The sequence below is a fragment of the Mytilus edulis genome, chromosome 12, assembly GCF_963676685.1.
Source record: "Mytilus edulis chromosome 12, xbMytEdul2.2, whole genome shotgun sequence".
Classification (NCBI taxonomy): Eukaryota; Metazoa; Mollusca; class Bivalvia; order Mytilida; family Mytilidae; genus Mytilus; species Mytilus edulis.
This window is the reverse complement of record NC_092355.1, coordinates 45724534-45745227: the sequence shown is the minus strand read 5'-3', so window position 1 is coordinate 45745227 and position 20694 is coordinate 45724534. Positions and strand designations below refer to the sequence as shown.

The 20694-nt window shown below is 32.7% G+C and overlaps 1 protein-coding gene across 1 annotated transcript in view; it reads right to left on the bottom strand.

Annotated features, from left to right (window-relative positions):
- The window catches only part of LOC139498591 (uncharacterized), a 56745-nt gene continuing 36051 nt past the window's right edge, over window positions 1-20694 (bottom strand). Inside the window, exons 13-19 of the mRNA XM_071287051.1 lie at window positions 8645-8716; window positions 6508-6811; window positions 3965-4064; window positions 3173-3289; window positions 1885-2013; window positions 1108-1185; window positions 1-394 (exon numbers count right to left, since the gene is read on the bottom strand). Coding sequence (XP_071143152.1) covers window positions 251-394; window positions 1108-1185; window positions 1885-2013; window positions 3173-3289; window positions 3965-4064; window positions 6508-6811; window positions 8645-8716 — 944 coding nt within the window. The 3' untranslated portion in view covers window positions 1-250. The remainder of the gene's footprint in view (window positions 395-1107; window positions 1186-1884; window positions 2014-3172; window positions 3290-3964; window positions 4065-6507; window positions 6812-8644; window positions 8717-20694) is intronic.

Below are 20694 nucleotides of genomic sequence, written 5' to 3'. Positions count from 1 at the left end.
TCATGCTTTGATATTCAATATATTTAAAATATTATTCCAATTAAAATGAAAAATTACAATAGTAAGAAAATTGCTGCCATTTCTAATATAATCATTCTGTTTGTTCCTTAATGTGATCCAATATAATCAACAGATTGCAAACAACTTGCACAAATAGGTCACTGATTGAATTAACAATTGCACATTAATTTTGCTGGGGACTTCAAGCAAATAAAATAAATACACTATAAATGATAAATAAGTTGTTGATTCAAGACTTAACACGTAATTCTTGCCGAAGGTCTCTTGCGGCATGGAAAGCCAAACTCTTATTGACATTGTGTATCTGAATTATTCCTGAGTGACCACCACTAGCAATAAACATACAAGATTCCATATTTGGGTTCACCTCAACCTGAAAAAAGTAATAAATTTACCATTTTTAACCTTGTCTTTTAGGTTTTATAAATATAATACATGCATATTGTAATCATTAGTTATAACACAGTTGAAGTTTGAACGTCAAAAGAAATGAAATAAAAAGAACCGAGTTCCTTTGCCACAAGTGCTGCACATATTTGATCTATCCAAGGTTCAAGGACAATAACTTTTTTTTCTGACTTTTTATTAATATGAAATGAAGGTTTCAGAGGAAATTCAATTTAATTTTCATTATAATTAATATTTCTAAGTGAAATTACTCTTTAAAAATATTTTATCAGCCCTTATTTTTGAAATGTCAAAGATATTGCTGATATAAACCTTCCATATAAGTTTCATTAAAATCTGGCAAGAATTGAACACGTGAGACTTGATGGACTATATAGCTATCCACTGACAAGTGGAATTAATAAGGCATGAATTTCATGCAAACAAATCTACACATTTTTTTAATCATTTTAGTGAAAAATGACCATGTGAAGTTAAACATGGTTGCTGGAAATCCAGAAATCAAAGTCATTAAAACTTTAATAAATCATGTTTCAATGTTTTCTTTTTTAGGGACATCACAAACCTTAACATTAATGAATTAAACAAGCACATGCTTCGTATTCTCTTCTTTCATCAATGCCATCTATAAGTTACAATAAAGCATTATCAACACTATGAAATAAAGATAAGACTTACTCTGTGTACTGCAGCAAGTGGAAACTGGGTTAAATTCAAACATCCAGTATTGTCAACCATCATTTTCTTATCAAGTGACTGAAATAGTTTTACATTTAAAGTCAACCACAACTAATACATATCTAGTTTTTTCCCATGAGTATAACAACCATTTAATTGATCTTAACTTCATAAAACTTGTATATTATTCTTTTTTATGTTACTAGCAATTTTTAAATAAGACTTTTAACTTATGACTTGGAAGCCATTATGTACTTATCATATCAATGCCAACTCAAATACATTATAAAATGTCTTGTTTTTCAAATGCTTCTTCTAAGGCAATTAATGCATACATAAAATACAATAGTTATATTTTGATTTTGTTTCTGTTGCATCTGAGCAGATACAGAATATTTCAAACAAACTAAAGGAAGCCTCACAAAAAAACAAGAAAGATATACTTGGAGTCCTACAAATCGCATTCCATTCTTTTATGCTCCAAATCAAAGCCATCAGAAAATATCATTTGATTTGTCCAATAGATACCACTGAATCTTGGAATACATTGAAGCTTTTGAGATCACATATAAGGCCCTTTGATTTCAATCTTTTCCCTAAACAGATATTATCATGTCGTTTGGTGTGTTTGAGCTTTTGGTTTTGCCCTTTGATTAGGGACTTTCCGAGTTGAATTTTCCCCAGAGTTCAGTATTTTTGTAATTTTACTTTGTTTGCACACTTTATTATTATTATGAATGTGCACTGTTACAAGTACACATGTTCTGTATTACTTACAATGTTTTCACTATATTCCAGATAATATTTGTCAACAGTGTCTTCATAAGTTTTTGTAGAATGGTTATCCGAGTCTTCCTCCTCATTCATAACACAATGTTTTTTCTTTAGATTTGTCTTGTATAAAACCTAAGAAACAAACAACATTCAATTTCAATATGAACAATTATCAAAGTGAACTGTTTATTGATCCTATGTGAATAGGTTATGGATTAGAACATCATTTCCTCTGATTGACATAAACTGTCAATATATATAGACAAGGGAAATAATCTTATTCCTGACACAAGGCTATAGATTTTTTTTGTCATCACATAAAAACTGCGATTCTAAGAGGACTTAAAAAGTAGGAATCCTTTTTTTCAAACTGAGAAATTCATACTACAAGTCATTACATATTCATAAACAATTTTCATTTTCATTTTACAGCTACTTCATGAAATTTTAAACCTATTTTGCTAAAACAAAAGTTATTTAAGAAATAATGCATGGTATTGCTATAACATAAATTATTTAAGAAATAATGAATGGAAGCCATAGATTTGTTGGAAATTTACACATGGCTGTGATATTTGAATTTTATCCTGAACGTTAGTGAGGGCAACTTTGACAATTTAATTTCATTATTAGGTCTCTATGTTAATTTGTTATTAATACTTGATTTCACGAATCTTTTGGCAAAGGAAGCTGAACAAGTTTCTATATAGTACTCAATATATATATATTTAACATTCTAACTGTCGTCATTTTGGAAATTTAGAGTTGTGCCAGTTCAAATTGCAAACTACTATTTTTATTTTAGGTATATCTTTGCGTAATGTTTTGGAAAATTTTGGAATTGTACTAGCGTCACTATTTTACCTGTTTTATTGGATAGAATTTACGATTATTATAGTTTTATAATCAGATTAGTTTGATATGATTCATTTTACATGGTGATTATACGGATGAAGGATATCTGTTATCCAAAATATTTCTAGTTTCATTTGTTCATTTATTGTAATTTTTTGGTGATGTTGTACCGTTTAGACTGGTTATATATTATATTTTGTAGTGTACAGTATCATATTTATATGATCATTGCCCCGTAAGATTTATCTTTGGCTATTAGTCAGTCATGTAATATTTATATATATGTTTAATTCAACTGTTTCCCACTACTTTTCCTTTCAGAAACATGACTACAAGTATAAGCCGCCGTATTTGGGTCTATGGCATTAAAAAAATTCAAACCTTAAATTGATATCAAGATAAAGCATTTGATATTTAAAAGGTTGATTATACTCACCATCTTAGACTTGTGAGGTTTCTTTTCTCCAAAAACAGCAGGATAGTATGTAAACATAACGTTCCCATTAAAATCACAGCCAAAAACCATCAAATGCCAGTTAGAAATAGAAATATCCTGGAAAAATAGCAACATAACTATGGGCAGAGTCAGACATTTCAAGAAATGCAAATAACATAGGAAGGCAATTGCTGTAGGATTTTAAAAATTTAAGAAATAGTCGAACAATAATTATGAATAAAATAATGGGCAATTACAACCCAAGTTGATCCATTAAATGTTAAAGAGTTACTTTAATCTGGTAAAATCCCCTGATTCTAAATTACTTTTACAGTTTAAGTTAGAAACAATACATTGTTGTCGAAAATAACTTTCCTTTTAATGCCTATAAAGTTAGCAATTATGTGAATTTTCTTCAAACTATTTTATTAGACTTTTGGGGTGTACAGTTTTGGTTACTATATTAAAACCATCCATCAGATCCTTAAAGAATGGTCAGTTTATGGCATGTATACTGTTAGTATGTATCATCATGATTAACATTCAAGTTTTAGGCATTATGATAAAATAATAAAATAATTTGAAATAAGTTGTGAAGACCTTTAATTGTACAAATTTAGATATTTACAACAAAAAAGTTAACACAAGTTTAATAAACTAAAAACAGACACTCCATAAACATTTCATTTCAAACATGATATCAGCTACCTATAAAGGGATTAAATAATTACTATCGTTGATCACAGTAGGTTTTGACATACTTCACTCATACCTTACTAGTCCAAAACTTACCCATATTCCTGATAAAAATCTCTGCAGAGGAGCATTGACGGCTCGATTTTTATCTCTAAGGTCACCGTAACTATGAATACGCATCTGACAAGTCTGCTGACTGAAAATGTAATACATGTTTTCTCCAAAATGTACTAAAATATTTATACAAAAATCTGTTATTCAAGAAATGAAAACATATATCTGTTTTTTTAGATTGTTTTGCAAACAAGAATATCCATGCATAACACAACAATTTGCATAAAAAATCTAGAGTCAGTTAGTTAGTAATCAGTGATGTTAGATATAAAACAACTACTACAACTCTTATTACCAACAAGAGGCTCTCAAGAGCCTGAATCGCTCACCTGAATTTTTTTGGTTTAATCTCTCATCAATGATTATTTTGGCTTTTCAATTTATTTAAATGTTCTTTGAATCGTCCCATTTTCTTCAAAAGCAAAAAAAAATCATTTTCTCCTATGTTCTATTTTAGCCATAGGAGCTATGTTTCTTGACATACAAGGAAATGAAATATAAAATTTATACTAGATACTCTGAAACTCTGAAACTCATTTAGCCTAAGTTTGGCTGAAATTGATACAGCAGTTTCATAAGAGAAGATTTTTTAAAGTAAGTCAACATGATGAACAAATTGTGAAAAAAGTCTTTAAAGGGCAATAACTCCTAAAGAGGTCAATTGACAATTTTGGTCAAATTGACTTATTTGTAGATCTTACTTTGCTGATCATATTTGCTGTTTACAGTTTATCTTTATCTATAATAATATTCAAGATAATGACCAAAAACTGCAAAATTTCCTTAAAATTACCAATTAAGTGGCAGCAACCCAACAATTGGATGTTTGATTCATCTGAAAATTTCAGGGCTGATAGATATTGACCTAATGAACATTTTTACTCCATGTCAGATTTGCTCTTAATGCTTTCGTTTTTGAGATATAAGCCAAAAACTGCATTTGACCCCTATGTTCTATTTTAAGTAACGGCGGCCATGTTTTTTGACGGATCAAAAATCAAAGCACACACTTTGTGCAGGATAATCCAAGGAACAACCATGCTAAGTTTTAACCAAATCCATTCAGTAGTTTCAGAGGAGAAGATTTTTTAAAGTTAGCAAATATGATGAACAAATTGTGAAAAATTGTCATTAAAGGACAATAACCCCTTAAGGGGTCAATTGACAATTTTGGTCATATTAACTTATTTGTAGATCTTACTTTGCTGATCTTTTTTGCTGTTTACAGTTTATCTTTATCTATAATAATATTCAAGATAATGACCAAAAACTGCAAAATTTCCTTAAAATTACCAATTAAGTGGCAGCAACCCAACAATTGGATGTTTGATTCATCTGAAAATTTCAGGGCTGATAGATATTGACCTAATGAACATTTTTACTCCATGTCAGATTTGCTCTTAATGCTTTCGTTTTTGAGATATAAGCCAAAAACTGCATTTGACCCCTATGTTCTATTTTAAGTAACGGCGGCCATGTTTTTTGACGGATCAAAAATCAAAGCACACACTTTGTGCAGGATAATCTAAGGAACAACCATGCTAAGTTTTAACCAAATCCATTCAGTAGTTTCAGAGGAGAAGATTTTTTAAAGTTAGCAAATATGATGAACAAATTGTGAAAAATTGTCATTAAAGGACAATAACCCCTTAAGGGGTCAATTGACAATTTTGGTCATATTAACTTATTTGTAGATCTTACTTTGCTGATCTTTTTTGCTGTTTACAGTTTATCTTTATCTATAATAATATTCAAGATAATGACCAAAAACTGCAAAATTTCCTTAAAATTACCAATTAAGTGGCAGCAACCCAACAATGGTTTGTTTGATTCATCTGAAAATTTCAGGGCTGATAGATCTTGACCTAATGAACATTTTTACCCCATGTCAGATTGCTCTAAATGCTTTTGTTTTTGAGATATAAGCCAAAAACTGCATTTGACCCCTATGTTCTATTTTAAGTAACGGCGGCCATGTTTTTTGACGGATCAAAAATCGAAGCGCACATTTTGTGCAGGATATACTAAGGAACAATCATGTTAAGTTTCATTCAAATCCATTCAGTAGTTTCAGAGGAGAAGATGTTTGAAAAATTGTTAACGACGAGGACGACGTCGACGACGACGACGACGGACGCCAAGTGATGAGAAAAGCTCACATGGCCTTTTAGGCCAGGTGAGCTAACAAGAAGGTGACTGTAAAACCTGTATAAAATGGCTTACTATGAGACTATGACTACTTCTACTTCTTCTACCACTAAGTGACCTCCGTCATTAGGGTGACTATCCTGCCACTGTTTGGTGTGCGCTTGCATACTTAACAAGTCCAAATAAATAATTTAAAAGAAAGTAAATAATTCCTCAAATATAACTATAAAATAAGTAACTGTCTTTAGACATGCTAGATGTGAGGCTACTCTACTCCCCAGATCCAACCCTGCACCAGGTCAGCATTGTCAGTTTCTCTGATTTGAAATAAATCCTTTTGGAGTTAGTTACTTATGTAGTATTCAGTAAATACTCACGCATAAACATCATCCTCAGCATACACCACACTTTGTACAACGGATGGCCAGATTGCTGCAGTAAGAGCACTGGACTTGGCAGTTATCTGTGGGGTTACTAAATTGTCTAGACACCATAACTTTACTGTTCTGTCAATACTGGCTGTCAGGAAATAGTTTGTACTGTGTGGAGACCAACTAAGGTCTGTCACAGTTTTAGAATGTGGTAGAAAAGTTCTGAATGGTAATAAAAGTAGTCCTTGGTCTGGTGTAGGAACTCTCAAGAGTACTGAGTCTGTATCAAGATTCCAAATTCTTACAGAACCTACAATAATATCATCAAAACATTCAAGCAAAATCAGGACCTTTATCAAGTCAGAAATATGAAATTCTAATTATTCCAGTTATTCAAATGATGTTAACTTGCAGAGATTTTAACTAAAATTAGCCAATATATCAGAATAAATGATTTAAATTTAGATTTTCTGATTTGTTAATGATAATAATAAGCATTTATCTTATTATAGTGTCACATATTGATTGACAAATATTTACAAATCACAGTATTCAATAAAACAATCATGAGACACTTAACACATGTTATGTACATATTAATATAGTTTCAAGGTAAAATTCATAAAATTATCATCGAAAAAGTTAAAACATGTTTATGCATTTAAAAGCATATATACTTGAGCAAAAAATAAAAATCTGAAATGAATGTTGTTTAAAAAAAGTATGGAAATAAATAAACTAGAGGCTCTAAAGAGCCTGTGTCGCTCACCTTGGTCAACAAAGGACACAGATGGATTCATGACAAAATTGTGTTTTGGTGATAGTGATGTGTTTTTATATCTTACTTTACTTAACATTCTTGCTGCTTACAATTATCTCTATCTATAATGAACTTGGCCCAGTAGTTTCAGTGGAAAATGTTAGTGAAAATTTACAAATTTTATGAAAATTGTTAAAAATTAATTATGAAGGGCAATAACTCCTTAGGGGGTCAATTGACCATTTTGGTCCTGTTGACTTATTTTTAGGTCTTACTTTGCTGAACATTATTGCTGTTTACAGTTTATCTCTATCTATTATAGTATTCAAGGTAATAACCAAAAACAGCAAAATTTACTTAAAATTACCAATTCAGGGGCAGCAACCTAACAATTGGTTATCCGATTCATCTGAAAATTCCAGGGCAGATAGATCTTTACCTGATAAACAATTTCAATTCCTGTCAGATTGCTCTAAATGCTTTGGTTTTTGAGTTATAAGCCAAAAACTGCATTTTACCCCTATGTTCTATTTTTAGCCATGGCGGCCATCTTGGTTGGTTTGCCGGGTCACTGGACACAATTTTTAAACTAGATACCCCAATGATGATTGTGGCCAAGTTTGGTTGGATTTGGCCCAGTAGTTTCAGAGGAGAAGATTTTTGTAAAAGTTAACGACGATGGACGACGGTGATGAGAAAAGCTCACTTGGCCTTGTAGGCCAGGTGAGCTAAAAATGAAATGCGCACATAAGTCGAGATTAAAATTTTTATTTTATTATTTTTATTAGAATGAAGGTTAAATATAGTGCAGTATCTTTCGTGTCCATTTGTGTTAAATTGCCACAAAATATCAGCGCAACGCTTAATTCCTCTTTTCTTGGGAGACTTATTTTTAAGCGTACACCATGTTGGAATCTGTGAAAAACACGACATAGGACATTATAATTTGACGTTTTTTATTGCTGTAAACAACGTCATAGAGCTTTTAAGTCACTACCAAGTTGCGTTAGTAGGTGCGCACAAACAATAGGCTGTTTGGTCTTTAATCAACCTATGTAATGTGTATTTTAGTTTGATTGTTTTGTTACTATTTTAATCAACCTATATGATGTGTATTTTAATCATATTGTAGGAGTTTTTATTCTTTCCTGTGTTTTTGTCTTGTTTTATTTTCTTTACTCTAGAATGGTAAGACTACCTGCCTTAATTCATACTCTTTCTGCAAGTTTTGGTTCTTAACATTGTGTATGAGTTTCATAAAATTTGGATGAAGAAAAATTAAGTTAGGAGTCTGGAAACTAAAATGGGAGAAACAGATGAACAGACAGAAGGTTGTTCAAGAGTAAAACTTAATATAAAAATCTTATAGATAATGGTATATACCATCCCCGTATCCTCCAAGCATATGACTCTCCTTTACTGACCATGATAGGGAAATGCAAGACGGAGTTTTACCTGAAAATAAAACAAAATGTAAAAACAAAAGATTTGGAAAATGTTTTTAAACTAAGTTTTCATTAACAGTCATTAAATAATTCTAAAAAATCAGCATTAATACTTTAAGGAAGGAATTATAAGTTAACTCTTAATGTTAATTATGAACTAATAAAATAACAGAGCTCCAATGTCCCCTGTGTAATTCATATTTTATCTATCCAAGTGCAGTTACAAAATAAAACACTCTTTTTGTTCTTTATAACAATTCATAAATAACTTAGAGAAATGAAGGTTTCAGAGCAAATGCAATGCAATTTTCGTTTTAATTATTTTTTCCAAGGAGCATAACTAGTTATAAATATTTCATCAGCACTTATTTTCGAAAGAGTCAAAGACATTGCTGTTATAAACATTTAAGTTTCACTAAATTCTGGCAAAAGCTGTACACATGAGTGCACTATTGGTGCAATTATCAATATTTCCAAGGGGCATTACTCTTTTAAAATTAATTGATCAACATCAATTTTCAATTTGTCGGTAGCATTGATGATATATGATATATATACAAATGTATGTGTTTATATATATTTATATGTGTTTTGTTTACATTGTGTGAATACAAGTTTATCATGTTTATGTGTTGTTAAATATTCTGTGTTGTTTCTTTTTCGTTACTTACTTTTTTCTTCAGTTTTTCCATTTATGATGTTTATTATTATTAATCATCTTAGTTTGTCTATCTGCTCCTTTATACAAACGATACAAAAATTTAAAATTTAAAATGGGCAAATTGAAGAACAAAAAATTGGAGATTTACAGAACTTTTATGATATATTTTTGATTTCTACTTTAGCACAAAAGTAATTGCTCATTCTATTTATAGCATGGTGCTTTTGACAAAAAATCTTTGGGGGTGGGGGTAACTTTAAGTAAAAAATTGAAACATTGTGAAACAACTTTTACGTATTATAGATGCATATGTGTATATTTTGTTAATGCTGCTTTGATATATTGTGCTTGTAGATATTTATATTATTTATGCTACTCATTTTTAAACACTTTATTATATTATGACGACTATAACTATTGGTAGCGTAAACTGCAGGGGTTTATCAGAAACAGTCAAAAGAATTAATATATTTACAAAATATAAGGACTTGTATGATATAACTATATTAGTAGACACCCATAGCACATCTGAAAAAGAAAAACAATGGCTTCATGAATGGGGATATGTGGGGAAATTTAGTTAATATTCTAGTAAAAGTAGAGGGGTAGCTATTCTTTTCAAAAATACTTTTGAATTCAAGATCCATGAGGAAACTATAAACCTGATGGGTAATTTTATTATACTAGATATCACCATTCAGGACTACCATATAACTTTGGCAGCTATATATGGACCGAATAATGATGACCCAGTCTTTTTTGAGAACATAAAACACAAAATATCCCACTATGGCAATTCGTCAATTGTAGTAGCGGGAGATTGGAATGTTGTTCAAGATTATGACATGGACACATAACATTATAGAAGTGAAAATAACCCCCAGTCAAAAGCCAAGATTCATGAGGTAATGCATGAACTAGATTTATTAGATATATGGCGCCAGCAGCACCCTTTTGATAATAGGTACTCATGGCGGGGTCCAAATCACAAACAAAGTCGTTTGGACTATTTCATGATAACCTCGGCTATAGAAGCATTTGTAGTTTCATCAGATATAGGGATAAGTTATAGATCGGATCATTCTCCTGTATTGATTAGTTTAAGGTTTTCTAGTCAGATAAGAGGGAAGGGTACATGGAAATTTAATAACAGTCTTTTGAGGGAAACTGAATTTATTGATAAAGTAAAATGGGACATCAAAACTGTCATTGAAGAATATGAGTCTGATCCATCTATGGATATTGAGACAGAGGATAAACAGTTTAATATAAGCTATCAGCTTTTATGGGATATGATTAAGATGAAAGTCCGTGGATCTGCAATCTCATTTTCGTCTTTCCAGAAAAAAGAAGGAAATAAAAAAGAAAAAGAATTACTATATAAGATATCATTATTAGATGAAAAACTTTTGTAGAATAACTTGCCATCAGTATACCAAGAAAGGGAAGGGATCGAACTAGAATTAAAAATATTGAGGGAAAAAAATGTAAAAGGGATAATAACAAGAGCTAAGGCAAGATGGAAAGTAGAGGGGGAGAAGGGAAGTAACTATTTTTGTAATTTGGAAAAAAAACATTACACAGAAAAAATTATTCCTAAACTTATTTTGGAGGACAAAACTGAGATAACAGATCCCAGTACTATTAGAAATGAACATTAACAATTTTATAAAAAATTATATACTAGTTGTAAACCATTGTTACTGAAAACTCACAGGGACACATTTCTTCAACATGATAATCCTTTTATTACAAAACCGAATGAGGAAGAGGTGGGTTCCTGTGAGGGACCTTTAACAATGCAGGAATGTTTGTCTTCTCTTAAACTTATGAAGAACTCCAAATCACCTGGTATAGATGGATTTACTGTTGAGTTTTATAAATTCTTTTGGAATGATATTAAAATACCACTGGTAAAAATGTTTAAATGAGGCTTTAGAATATGGAAAGTTCTCAATCACACAAAGGCAGGGACTCATTACTTGTATACCAAAGGAGGGTAAGTCAAAATTTTATTTAAAGAACTGGCGACCTATCACACTTTTGTGTGTAGACTATAAGATAGCTACAGCAAGTTTAGCAAATAGACTAAAAAAAGGTGCTGGTAAATATAATAAGTCAAACACAAAAAGGATTTCTTAAAGGTAGGTATATAGGCGAATGTACTAGATTTATTTATGATCTGATGGAAAAGAAGGAGGAAGACGACATTCCTGGACTTTTACTTTTAGTCGATTTTGAAAAAGCTTTCGACACGGTCGAATGGTCTTTTATACTAGAGGCTTTCACTTTATGGCTTTGACCATACATTTATTAGTTGGATTAAGGCATGCTACTGTGATGCCTCTAGTGCAGTGTTAAACAACGGATATATTTCAGAATTCTTTTCATTGAAAAGAGGGGTTCGTCAAGGGGATCCTCTGTCTCCTTATCTATTTATTTTAGTTTTGGAACTACTCAGTGCAGCTATTAAAAATGACCCTGATGTTGCTGGGGTATCAATTAATGACTCTGAATTTTTATTGAGTCAATATGCTGATGATTCTTCCCTAGTCCTGGATGGTGACCAAAAGTCTCTAAATGAATGTCTCAATTTGTTTGATAAATTTTCAGAATGTGCTGGACTTAGGTGTAATGTTGACAAAACTGAGGCCATATGGATTGGGTCAAAAAAGGGTAGTATGGAAAATCTTTTGCCATAAAAAAATCTTGTTTGGAACCTTTCTGGGAGGTTCAAACTTTGAGGTATATGGTTTGAGCTTGCTAAAAGGGATAAGACTCTATGTAATTTTACAGCCAAGGTAAACAGTATCAAGTCACTTCTTAATACTTGGGCTTATAGAGAACTAACATATATTGGGAGGGTGGTTGTTATTAAAACTTTAGCACTTCCCATTTTGGTTCAAGTTCTGACTGTCCTTCCTAACCCCCCAGATGGGGTTTTGAAGGAGATTCAAAATATATTTTTCATTTTTTTATGGAAAGGAAAACCAGATAAAGTGAAAAGAACAGTGGTTATGTCCGAACACTGCGATGCGGTCTGAAGATGCCTAATATTTACTATTTTTGTTATAGTGTAAAAATGTCTTGGCTGTATAAATTACTAGACCCCCAAAATTATTCTCCTTGGAAAGTTTTGCTGCTTAGTTATATACAAAAATTTTTTTTGGGGGGGGGGGGGGACAAAATTTTACATTTAAGTAAGGAAGGATTGATTTATTTAGCAAAAAAAGTCAATCCCTTTTGGCATGATATCCTGGTAAATTTTTCAAAATTGAAAAATAAGTTGAAAGTTGAAAACAATACCGATATTCTGGCCCAGTCCATATGGCTAAATCCAAACATCAAAATGGATGGCAAGATGATTTTGAAGGGTAAATATATTGAAAATTGTATATTTTTTATCAATGATCTGGTGTCAGATAATAATACATTATTCTCATATGAAGAATTTGAGAAAAAGTATAATATCAAGACTAATTTTGTAGAGTTTTATGGTATTTTAAGTGCTATTCCAAATAGATGGAAAAGTAGGATAGAAGGTAGTTCTAAATTTGATAATATTGAAAATAAATTAGTAGATAAAGTAAAAAAAGAACCAAAATCTTGTAAATTTTTCTATAATTTATTTCTGGAGGATTTTGTTCAGAAGTTAGAGAAAATATTTTTCACATTTTTTGGGAATGTAATGTAACACAAAACTTCTGGTTTTCCATTATAGATTGGATTAGAAATTATGACATCTTCTTGCCTTTTAGTGCAAAAGAGGTCATTTCAGGTGTGTCTGAGGATTTTGTCAACAGTAAAACAGTTAATAATATTTTGTTGTTACTTAAATACTATATATACAAATGTAGATGTAAGAGCGTATTGCCCACAAAATATGGTGGGATAGAATATTTAAAGTATTGGATCAAAATAGAAAAATACTCTGTATGTTTCTTAACCCCTACACAAAAAATTAAAATGGATCAGAAGTGGCAATTGTTAGAAGCAGCATTCAATTAACAAAATCAATTGTAATATTTATATCTTATTATACCATTATGATTTAATTGATCTTACAAGTGTTATTTAACTTTTTATACTTGTGTCTAAAACTGTATTATGAAATTTCACATGTTTCATCTTGAAAAATAAAATAATTACAAAAAAAACATTGATGATATAAATTCATAAAAATCTGGCAAGGTGCATAACTCTTTTAAAAGATTTAATCTGTACTGGTGTTAAGCACATAAGATTGTGAACAGTCCCACTTACTACACCAAACTTTGTGTCTAATGGGAGATAACTCTATTGGTGTTGTGTTTGGTAGATTGTGAACAGTCCAAGTTACTATGTCAAACTTTGTGTCTAAAGGGAGATAACTCTATTGTTGTTGTGTATGGTAGATTGTGAACAGTCCAAGTTACTATGCTAAACTTTGTGTCTAATAGGAGATAACTCTATTGGTGTTGTGTATGGTACATATTTAACAGTCCAAGTTACTATGCCAAACTTTGTGTCTAATGGGAGATAACTCTATTTGTGTTGTGTATGGTAGATTGTGAACAGTCCAAGTTACTATGTCTCACTTGGTATCTAATGGGAGATAACTCTATTGTTGTTGTGTATGGTAGATTTTGAACAGTCCAAGTAACTATGTCAAACTTTGAGTCTACTGGGAGTAAACCCTATTGGTGTTGTGTATGGTAGATTGTGAACAATCCAAATTACAATGCCAAACTTTGAGTCTAATGGGAGATAACTCTATTGGTGTTGTGTATGGTAGATTGTCATCAATCCTACTAACTATGTCAAACTTTGGGTCTAATGGGAGATAACTCTATTGGTGTTGTGTATGGTAGATTGTGAACAGTCCAAGTTACTATGTCAAACTATGTGTCTAATGGGAGATAACTCTATTGGTGTTGTGTATAGTAGATTTTGAACAGTCCCACTTACTATGCCAAACTTTGTGTCTACTGGGAGATAACTCTATTGGTGTTGTTTGGTAGATTTTGAACAGTCAAAGTTACTATGTCTCACTTGGTATCTAACGGGAGATAACTGTATTGTTGTTGTGTATGGTAGATTTTGAACAGTCCAAGTCACTATGTTAAACTTTGAGTCTAATGGGAGTAAACCCTATTGGTGTTGTGTATGATAGATTGTGAACAATCCAAGTTACTATGCCAAACTTTGAGTCTAATGGGAGATAACTCTATTGGTGTTGTGTATGGTAGATTGTCATCAATCCTACTAACTATGTCAAACTTTGGGTCTAATGGGAGATAACCCTATTGGTGTTGTGTATGGTCGATTGTGAACAGTCCAAGTTACTATGCCAAACTTTGTGTCTAATGGGAGATAACTCTATTGGTGTTGTGTATGGTAGATTGTCATCAATCCTACTAACTATGTCAAACTTTGGGTCTAATGGGAGATAATCCTATTGGTGTTGTGTATGTTCGATTGTGAACAGTTCAAGTTACTATGCCAAACTTTGAGTCTAATGGGAGATAACTCTATTGGTGTTGTGTATGGTAGATTGTCATCAATCCTACTAACTATGTCAAACTTTGGGTCTAATGGGAGATAACCCTATTGGTGTTGTGTATGGTAGATTGTGAACAATCCAAGTTACTATGCCAAACTTTGAGTCTAATGGGAGATAACTCTATTGGTGTTGTGTATGGTAGATTTTGAACAGTCAAAGTTACTATGTCTCACTTGGTATCTAACGGGAGATAACTGTATTGTTGATGTGTATGGTAGATTTTGAACAGTCCCACTTACTATGTCAAACTTTGAGTCTAATGGGAGATAACCCGTTTGGTGTTTTGTATGATAGATTGTGAACAATCCAAGTTACTATGTCAAACTTTGAGTCTAATGGGAGATAACTCTATTGGTGTTGTGTATGGTAGATTGTCATCAATCCTACTAACTATGCCAAACTTTGAGTCTAATGGGATATAACTCTATTGGTGTTGTGTATGGTAGATTGTCATCAATCCTACTAACTATGCCAAACTTTGTGTCTAATGGGAGATAACTCTATTGGTGTTGTGTATGGTAGATTTTGAGGTCAAAGTTACTATGCCAAACTTTGTGTCTAATGGGAGATAACTCTATTGGTGTTGTGTATGATAGATTGTGAACAATCCAAGTTACTATGCCAAACTTTGAGTCTAATGGGAGATAACTCTATTGGTGTTGTGTATGGTCAATTGTGAACAGTTCAAGTTACTATGCCAAACTTTGAGTCTAATGGGAGATAACTCTATTGGTGTTGTGTATGGTAGATTGCGAACAGTCCAAGTTACTATGCCAAACTTTGAGTCTAATGGGAGATAACTCTATTGGTGTTGTGTATGGTAGATTTTGAACAGTCAAAGTTACTATGTCTCACTTGGTATCTAACGGGAGATAACTGTATTGTTGATGTGTATGGTAGATTTTGAACAGTCCCACTTACTATGTCAAACTTTGAGTCTAATGGGAGATAACCCTATTGGTGTTGTGTATGATAGATTGTGAACAATCCAAGTTACTATGTCAAACTTTGAGTCTAATGGGAGATAACTCTATTGGTGTTGTGTATGGTAGATTGTCATCAATCCTACTAACTATGCCAAACTTTGAGTCTAATGGGAGATAACTCTATTGGTGTTGTGTATGGTAGATTGTCATCAATCCTACTAACTATGCCAAACTTTGTGTCTAATGAGAGATAACTCTATTGGTGTTGTGTATGGTAGATTTTGAACAGTCAAAGTTACTATGCCAAACTTTGTGTCTAATGGGAGATAACTCTATTGGTGTTGTGTATGGTCGATTGTGAACAGTTCAAGTTACTATGCCAAACTTTGAGTCTAATGGGAGATAACTCTATTGGTGTTGTGTATGGTAGATTGTCATCAATCCTACTAACTATGTCAAACTTTGGGTCTAATGGGAGATAACCCTATTGGTGTTGTGTATGGTAGATTGTGAACAATCCAAGTAACTATGCCAAACTTTGAGTCTAATGGGAGATAACCCTATTGGTGTTGTGTATGGTAGATTGTGAACAGTCCAAGTTACTATGCCAAACTTTGAGTCTAATGGGAGATAACTCTATTGGTGTTGTGTATGGTAGATTTTGAACAGTCAAAGTTACTATGTCTCACTTGGTATCTAACGGGAGATAACTGTATTGTTGATGTGTATGGTAGATTTTGAACAGTCCCACTTACTATGTCAAACTTTGAGTCTAATGGGAGATAACCCTATTGGTGTTGTGTATGATAGATTGTGAACAATCCAAGTTACTATGTCAAACTTTGAGTCTAATGGGAGATAACTCTATTGGTGTTGTGTATGGTAGATTGTCATCAATCCTACTAACTATGCCAAACTTTGAGTCTAATGGGAGATAACTCTATTGGTGTTGTGTATGGTAGATTGTCATCAATCCTACCATGGAAGTAATATTGGAAGGAATAACATCGTCGTCACTTCAAAGGTTTCATCTGCGTTACCGCCCATCTTTCAATAACTCGTTAATTGGTTCAATATCTGGCATGGAAGTTTATTCTCCGCATGTGATCGATCAAATCACTGACACTTATCGGTAATTTTCGTGTTCACGGAGAACTACGAACAGACAAGTTTTTGTCGAATATACATGCGAAGTAACCCGAATAGTCCATTCGTTACATTCCGTTGATGTACGCTGCCGAAAAGAGTCATTCGTTCAATTTTTATTTTAGTCCAATTTTTCCCTATTTTTGGTTAGTTTGAACTTAATAGTTAAAACCGACAGCTATCACATACGAAATTGGAGAACAAAGTTGTGTCATTTCAATTTTAAAATTTACAGACAATTAAAAAACCATTTCCGTATAAAGTTAAGAAGATGACTGTACAAAAAATACGTTTGGACACCCTTTATTAAATACGAAAAATCTAAATCTCTCGTGTATTTATAGTCAATTAAATTATTAACAATTCTAAACGGTTCTATCCTTCAATTTAAGTTCTTGATACATAAACTAATTTGTGTAAAAATGAATTTACCGTAAGACAGATAGATGCAAGCCCATTTCGTCGGTTTGTTATATTTTTTGCTGTATAGCTTATTATATTAATACAAGCATTCCACAATAAACACTTTTTAAATATATATTTACGAAAATATTATCCCCGTTTTAGTTGTCCAGTTTCAATAATGCAATCAATGACATTTATGACATATACATAAATTTAGAATACTTGAAAGTAAATATTATTTCATTCAATCTCGATAAACTTTGCACATTTCAACAGTAAAAAAATCTATGCCTACATTTGCCTACATTATTTTGTTAAACATCATGTGAAACCTGATCGATTCATCGGTATTTAACTGTTTAACTCGGGATCCGCTTTTAACCGGAAAATACTTTTAGAACAGTTTAAAACAAACGGTAAAAAGCAAAAATATGCTAAATTAAATACAATTTTCCATGTTAAACTGCTGTAGTTTGAACAATTCTCGTCCGTTTTTCAAGTTTTTTTCACCATTCGATTTCTTTCTAAAGGTAGATATTCTATGTGATACAGCGCTACCTTGTTATTAATAAACTAGGGATTTCCCACAGGTGCGCTATAATTACCGGACTCGATAAAACCACGTGACTGATAAGAAATTCCAGATGCCTTTTACAACCGCGGTAACGCAGATAGTAACCAAAGGCGTCTTACCGCTGAGACTATAATTGGATGAAATCGTATGACTTTAGTACAGAGCTCAGCATGCTATAAATACATGCTAATTAGTCGTTGTTATTCCTTCTAAATATTACTTCCATGATCCTACTAACTATGCCAAACTTTGTGTCTAATGGGAGATAACTCTATTGGTGTTGTGTATGGTAGATTTTGAACAGTCAAAGTTACTATGCCAAACTTTGTGTCTAATGGGAGATAACTCTATTGGTGTTGTGTATGGTCGATTGTGAACAGTCCAAGTTACTATGCCAAACTTTGTGTCTAATGGGAGATAACTCTATTGGTGTTGTGTATGGTAGATTGTCATCAATCCTACGAACTATGTCAAACTTTGGGTCTAATGGGAGATAATCCTATTGGTGTTGTGTATGGTCGATTGTGAACAGTTCAAGTTACTATGCCAAACTTTGAGTCTAATGGGAGATAACTCTATTGGTGTTGTGTATGGTAGATTGTCATCAATCCTACTAACTATGTCAAACTTTGGGTCTAATGGGAGATAACCCTATTGGTGTTGTGTATGGTAGATTGTGAACAATCCAAGTAACTATGCCAAACTTTGAGTCTAATGGGAGATAACCCTATTGGTGTTGTGTATGGTAGATTGTGAACAGTCCAAGTTACTATGCCAAACTTTGAGTCTAATGGGAGATAACTCTATTGGTGTTGTGTATGGTAGATTGTCATCAATCCTACTAACTATGCTAAACTTTGAGTCTAATGGGAGATAACTCTATTGGTGTTGTGTATGGTAGATTGTCATCAATCCTACTAACTATGCCAAACTTTGTGTCTAATGGGAGATAACTCTATTGGTGTTGTGTATAGTAGATTTTGAACAGTCAAAGTTACTATGCCAAACTTTGTGTCTAATGGGAGATAACTCTATTGGTGTTGTGTATGATAGATGGTGAACAATCCAAGTTACTATGCCAAACTTTGAGTCTAATGGAAGATAACTCTATTGGTGTTGTGTATGGTCGATTGTGAACAGTTCAAGTTACTATGCCAAACTTTGAGTCTAATGGGAGATAACTCTATTGGTGTTGTGTATGGTAGATTGTGAACAATCCAAGTTACTATGCCAAACGTTGAGTCTAATGGGAGATAACCCTATTGGTGTTGTGTATGGTAGATTGTGAACAGTCCAAGTTACTATGCCAAACTTTGAGTCTAATGGGAGATAACTCTATTGGTGTTGTGTATGGTAGATTGTGAACAGTCCAAGTTACTATGCCAAACTTTGAGTCTAATGGGAGATAACCCTATTGGTGTTGTGTATGGTAGATTTTGAACAGTCCCAATTACTATGCCAAACTTTGAGTCTAATGGGAGATAACTCTATTGGTGTTGTGTATGGTAGATTTTGGACAGTCAAAGTTACTATGTCTCACTTGGTATCTAACGGGAGATAACTGTATTGTTGATGTGTATGGTAGATTTTGAACAGTCCCACTTACTATGTCAAACTTTGAGTCTAATGGGAGATAACCCTATTGGTGTTGTGTATGATAGATTGTGAACAGTCCAAGTCACTATGTCAAACTTTGAGTCTAATGGGAGATAACCCTATTGGTGTTGTGTATGATAGATTGTGAACAATCCAAATTACTATGCCAAACTTTGAGTCTAATGGGAGATAACTCTATTGGTGTTGTGTATGGTAGATTGTCATCAATCCTACTAACTATGTCAAACTTTGGGTCTAATGGGAGATAACCCTATTGGTGTTGTGTATGGTCGATTGTGAACAGTCCAAGTTACTATTCCAAACTTTGTGTCTAATGGGAGATAACTCTATTGGTGTTGTGTATGGTAGATTATCATCAATCCTACTAACTATGTCAAACTTTGGGTCTAATGGGAGATAACTCTATTGGTGTTGTGTATGGTAGATTTTGAACAGTCAAAGTTACTATGTCTCACTTGGTATCTAACGGGAGATAACTGTATTGTTGATGTGTATGGTAGATTTTGAACAGTCCCACTTACTATGTCAAACTTTGAGTCTAATGGGAGATAACCCTATTGGTGTTGTGTATGATAGATTGTGAACAATCCAAGTTACTATGTCAAACTTTGAGTCTAATGGGAGATAACTCTATTGGTGTTGTGTATGGTAGATTGTCATCAATCCTACTAACTATGCCAAACTTTGAGTCTAATGGGAGATAACTCTATTGGTGTTGTGTATGGTAGATTGTCATCAATCCTACTAACTATGCCAAACTTTGTGTCTAATGAGAGATAACTCTATTGGTGTTGTGTATGGTAGATTTTGAACAGTCAAAGTTACTATGCCAAACTTTGTGTCTAATGGGAGATAACTCTATTGGTGTTGTGTATGGTCGATTGTGAACAGTTCAAGTTACTATGCCAAACTTTGAGTCTAATGGGAGATAACTCTATTGGTGTTGTGTATGGTAGATTGTCATCAATCCTACTAACTATGTCAAACTTTGGGTCTAATGGGAGATAACCCTATTGGTGTTGTGTATGGTAGATTGTGAACAATCCAAGTAACTATGCCAAACTTTGAGTCTAATGGGAGATAACCCTATTGGTGTTGTGTATGGTAGATTGTGAAC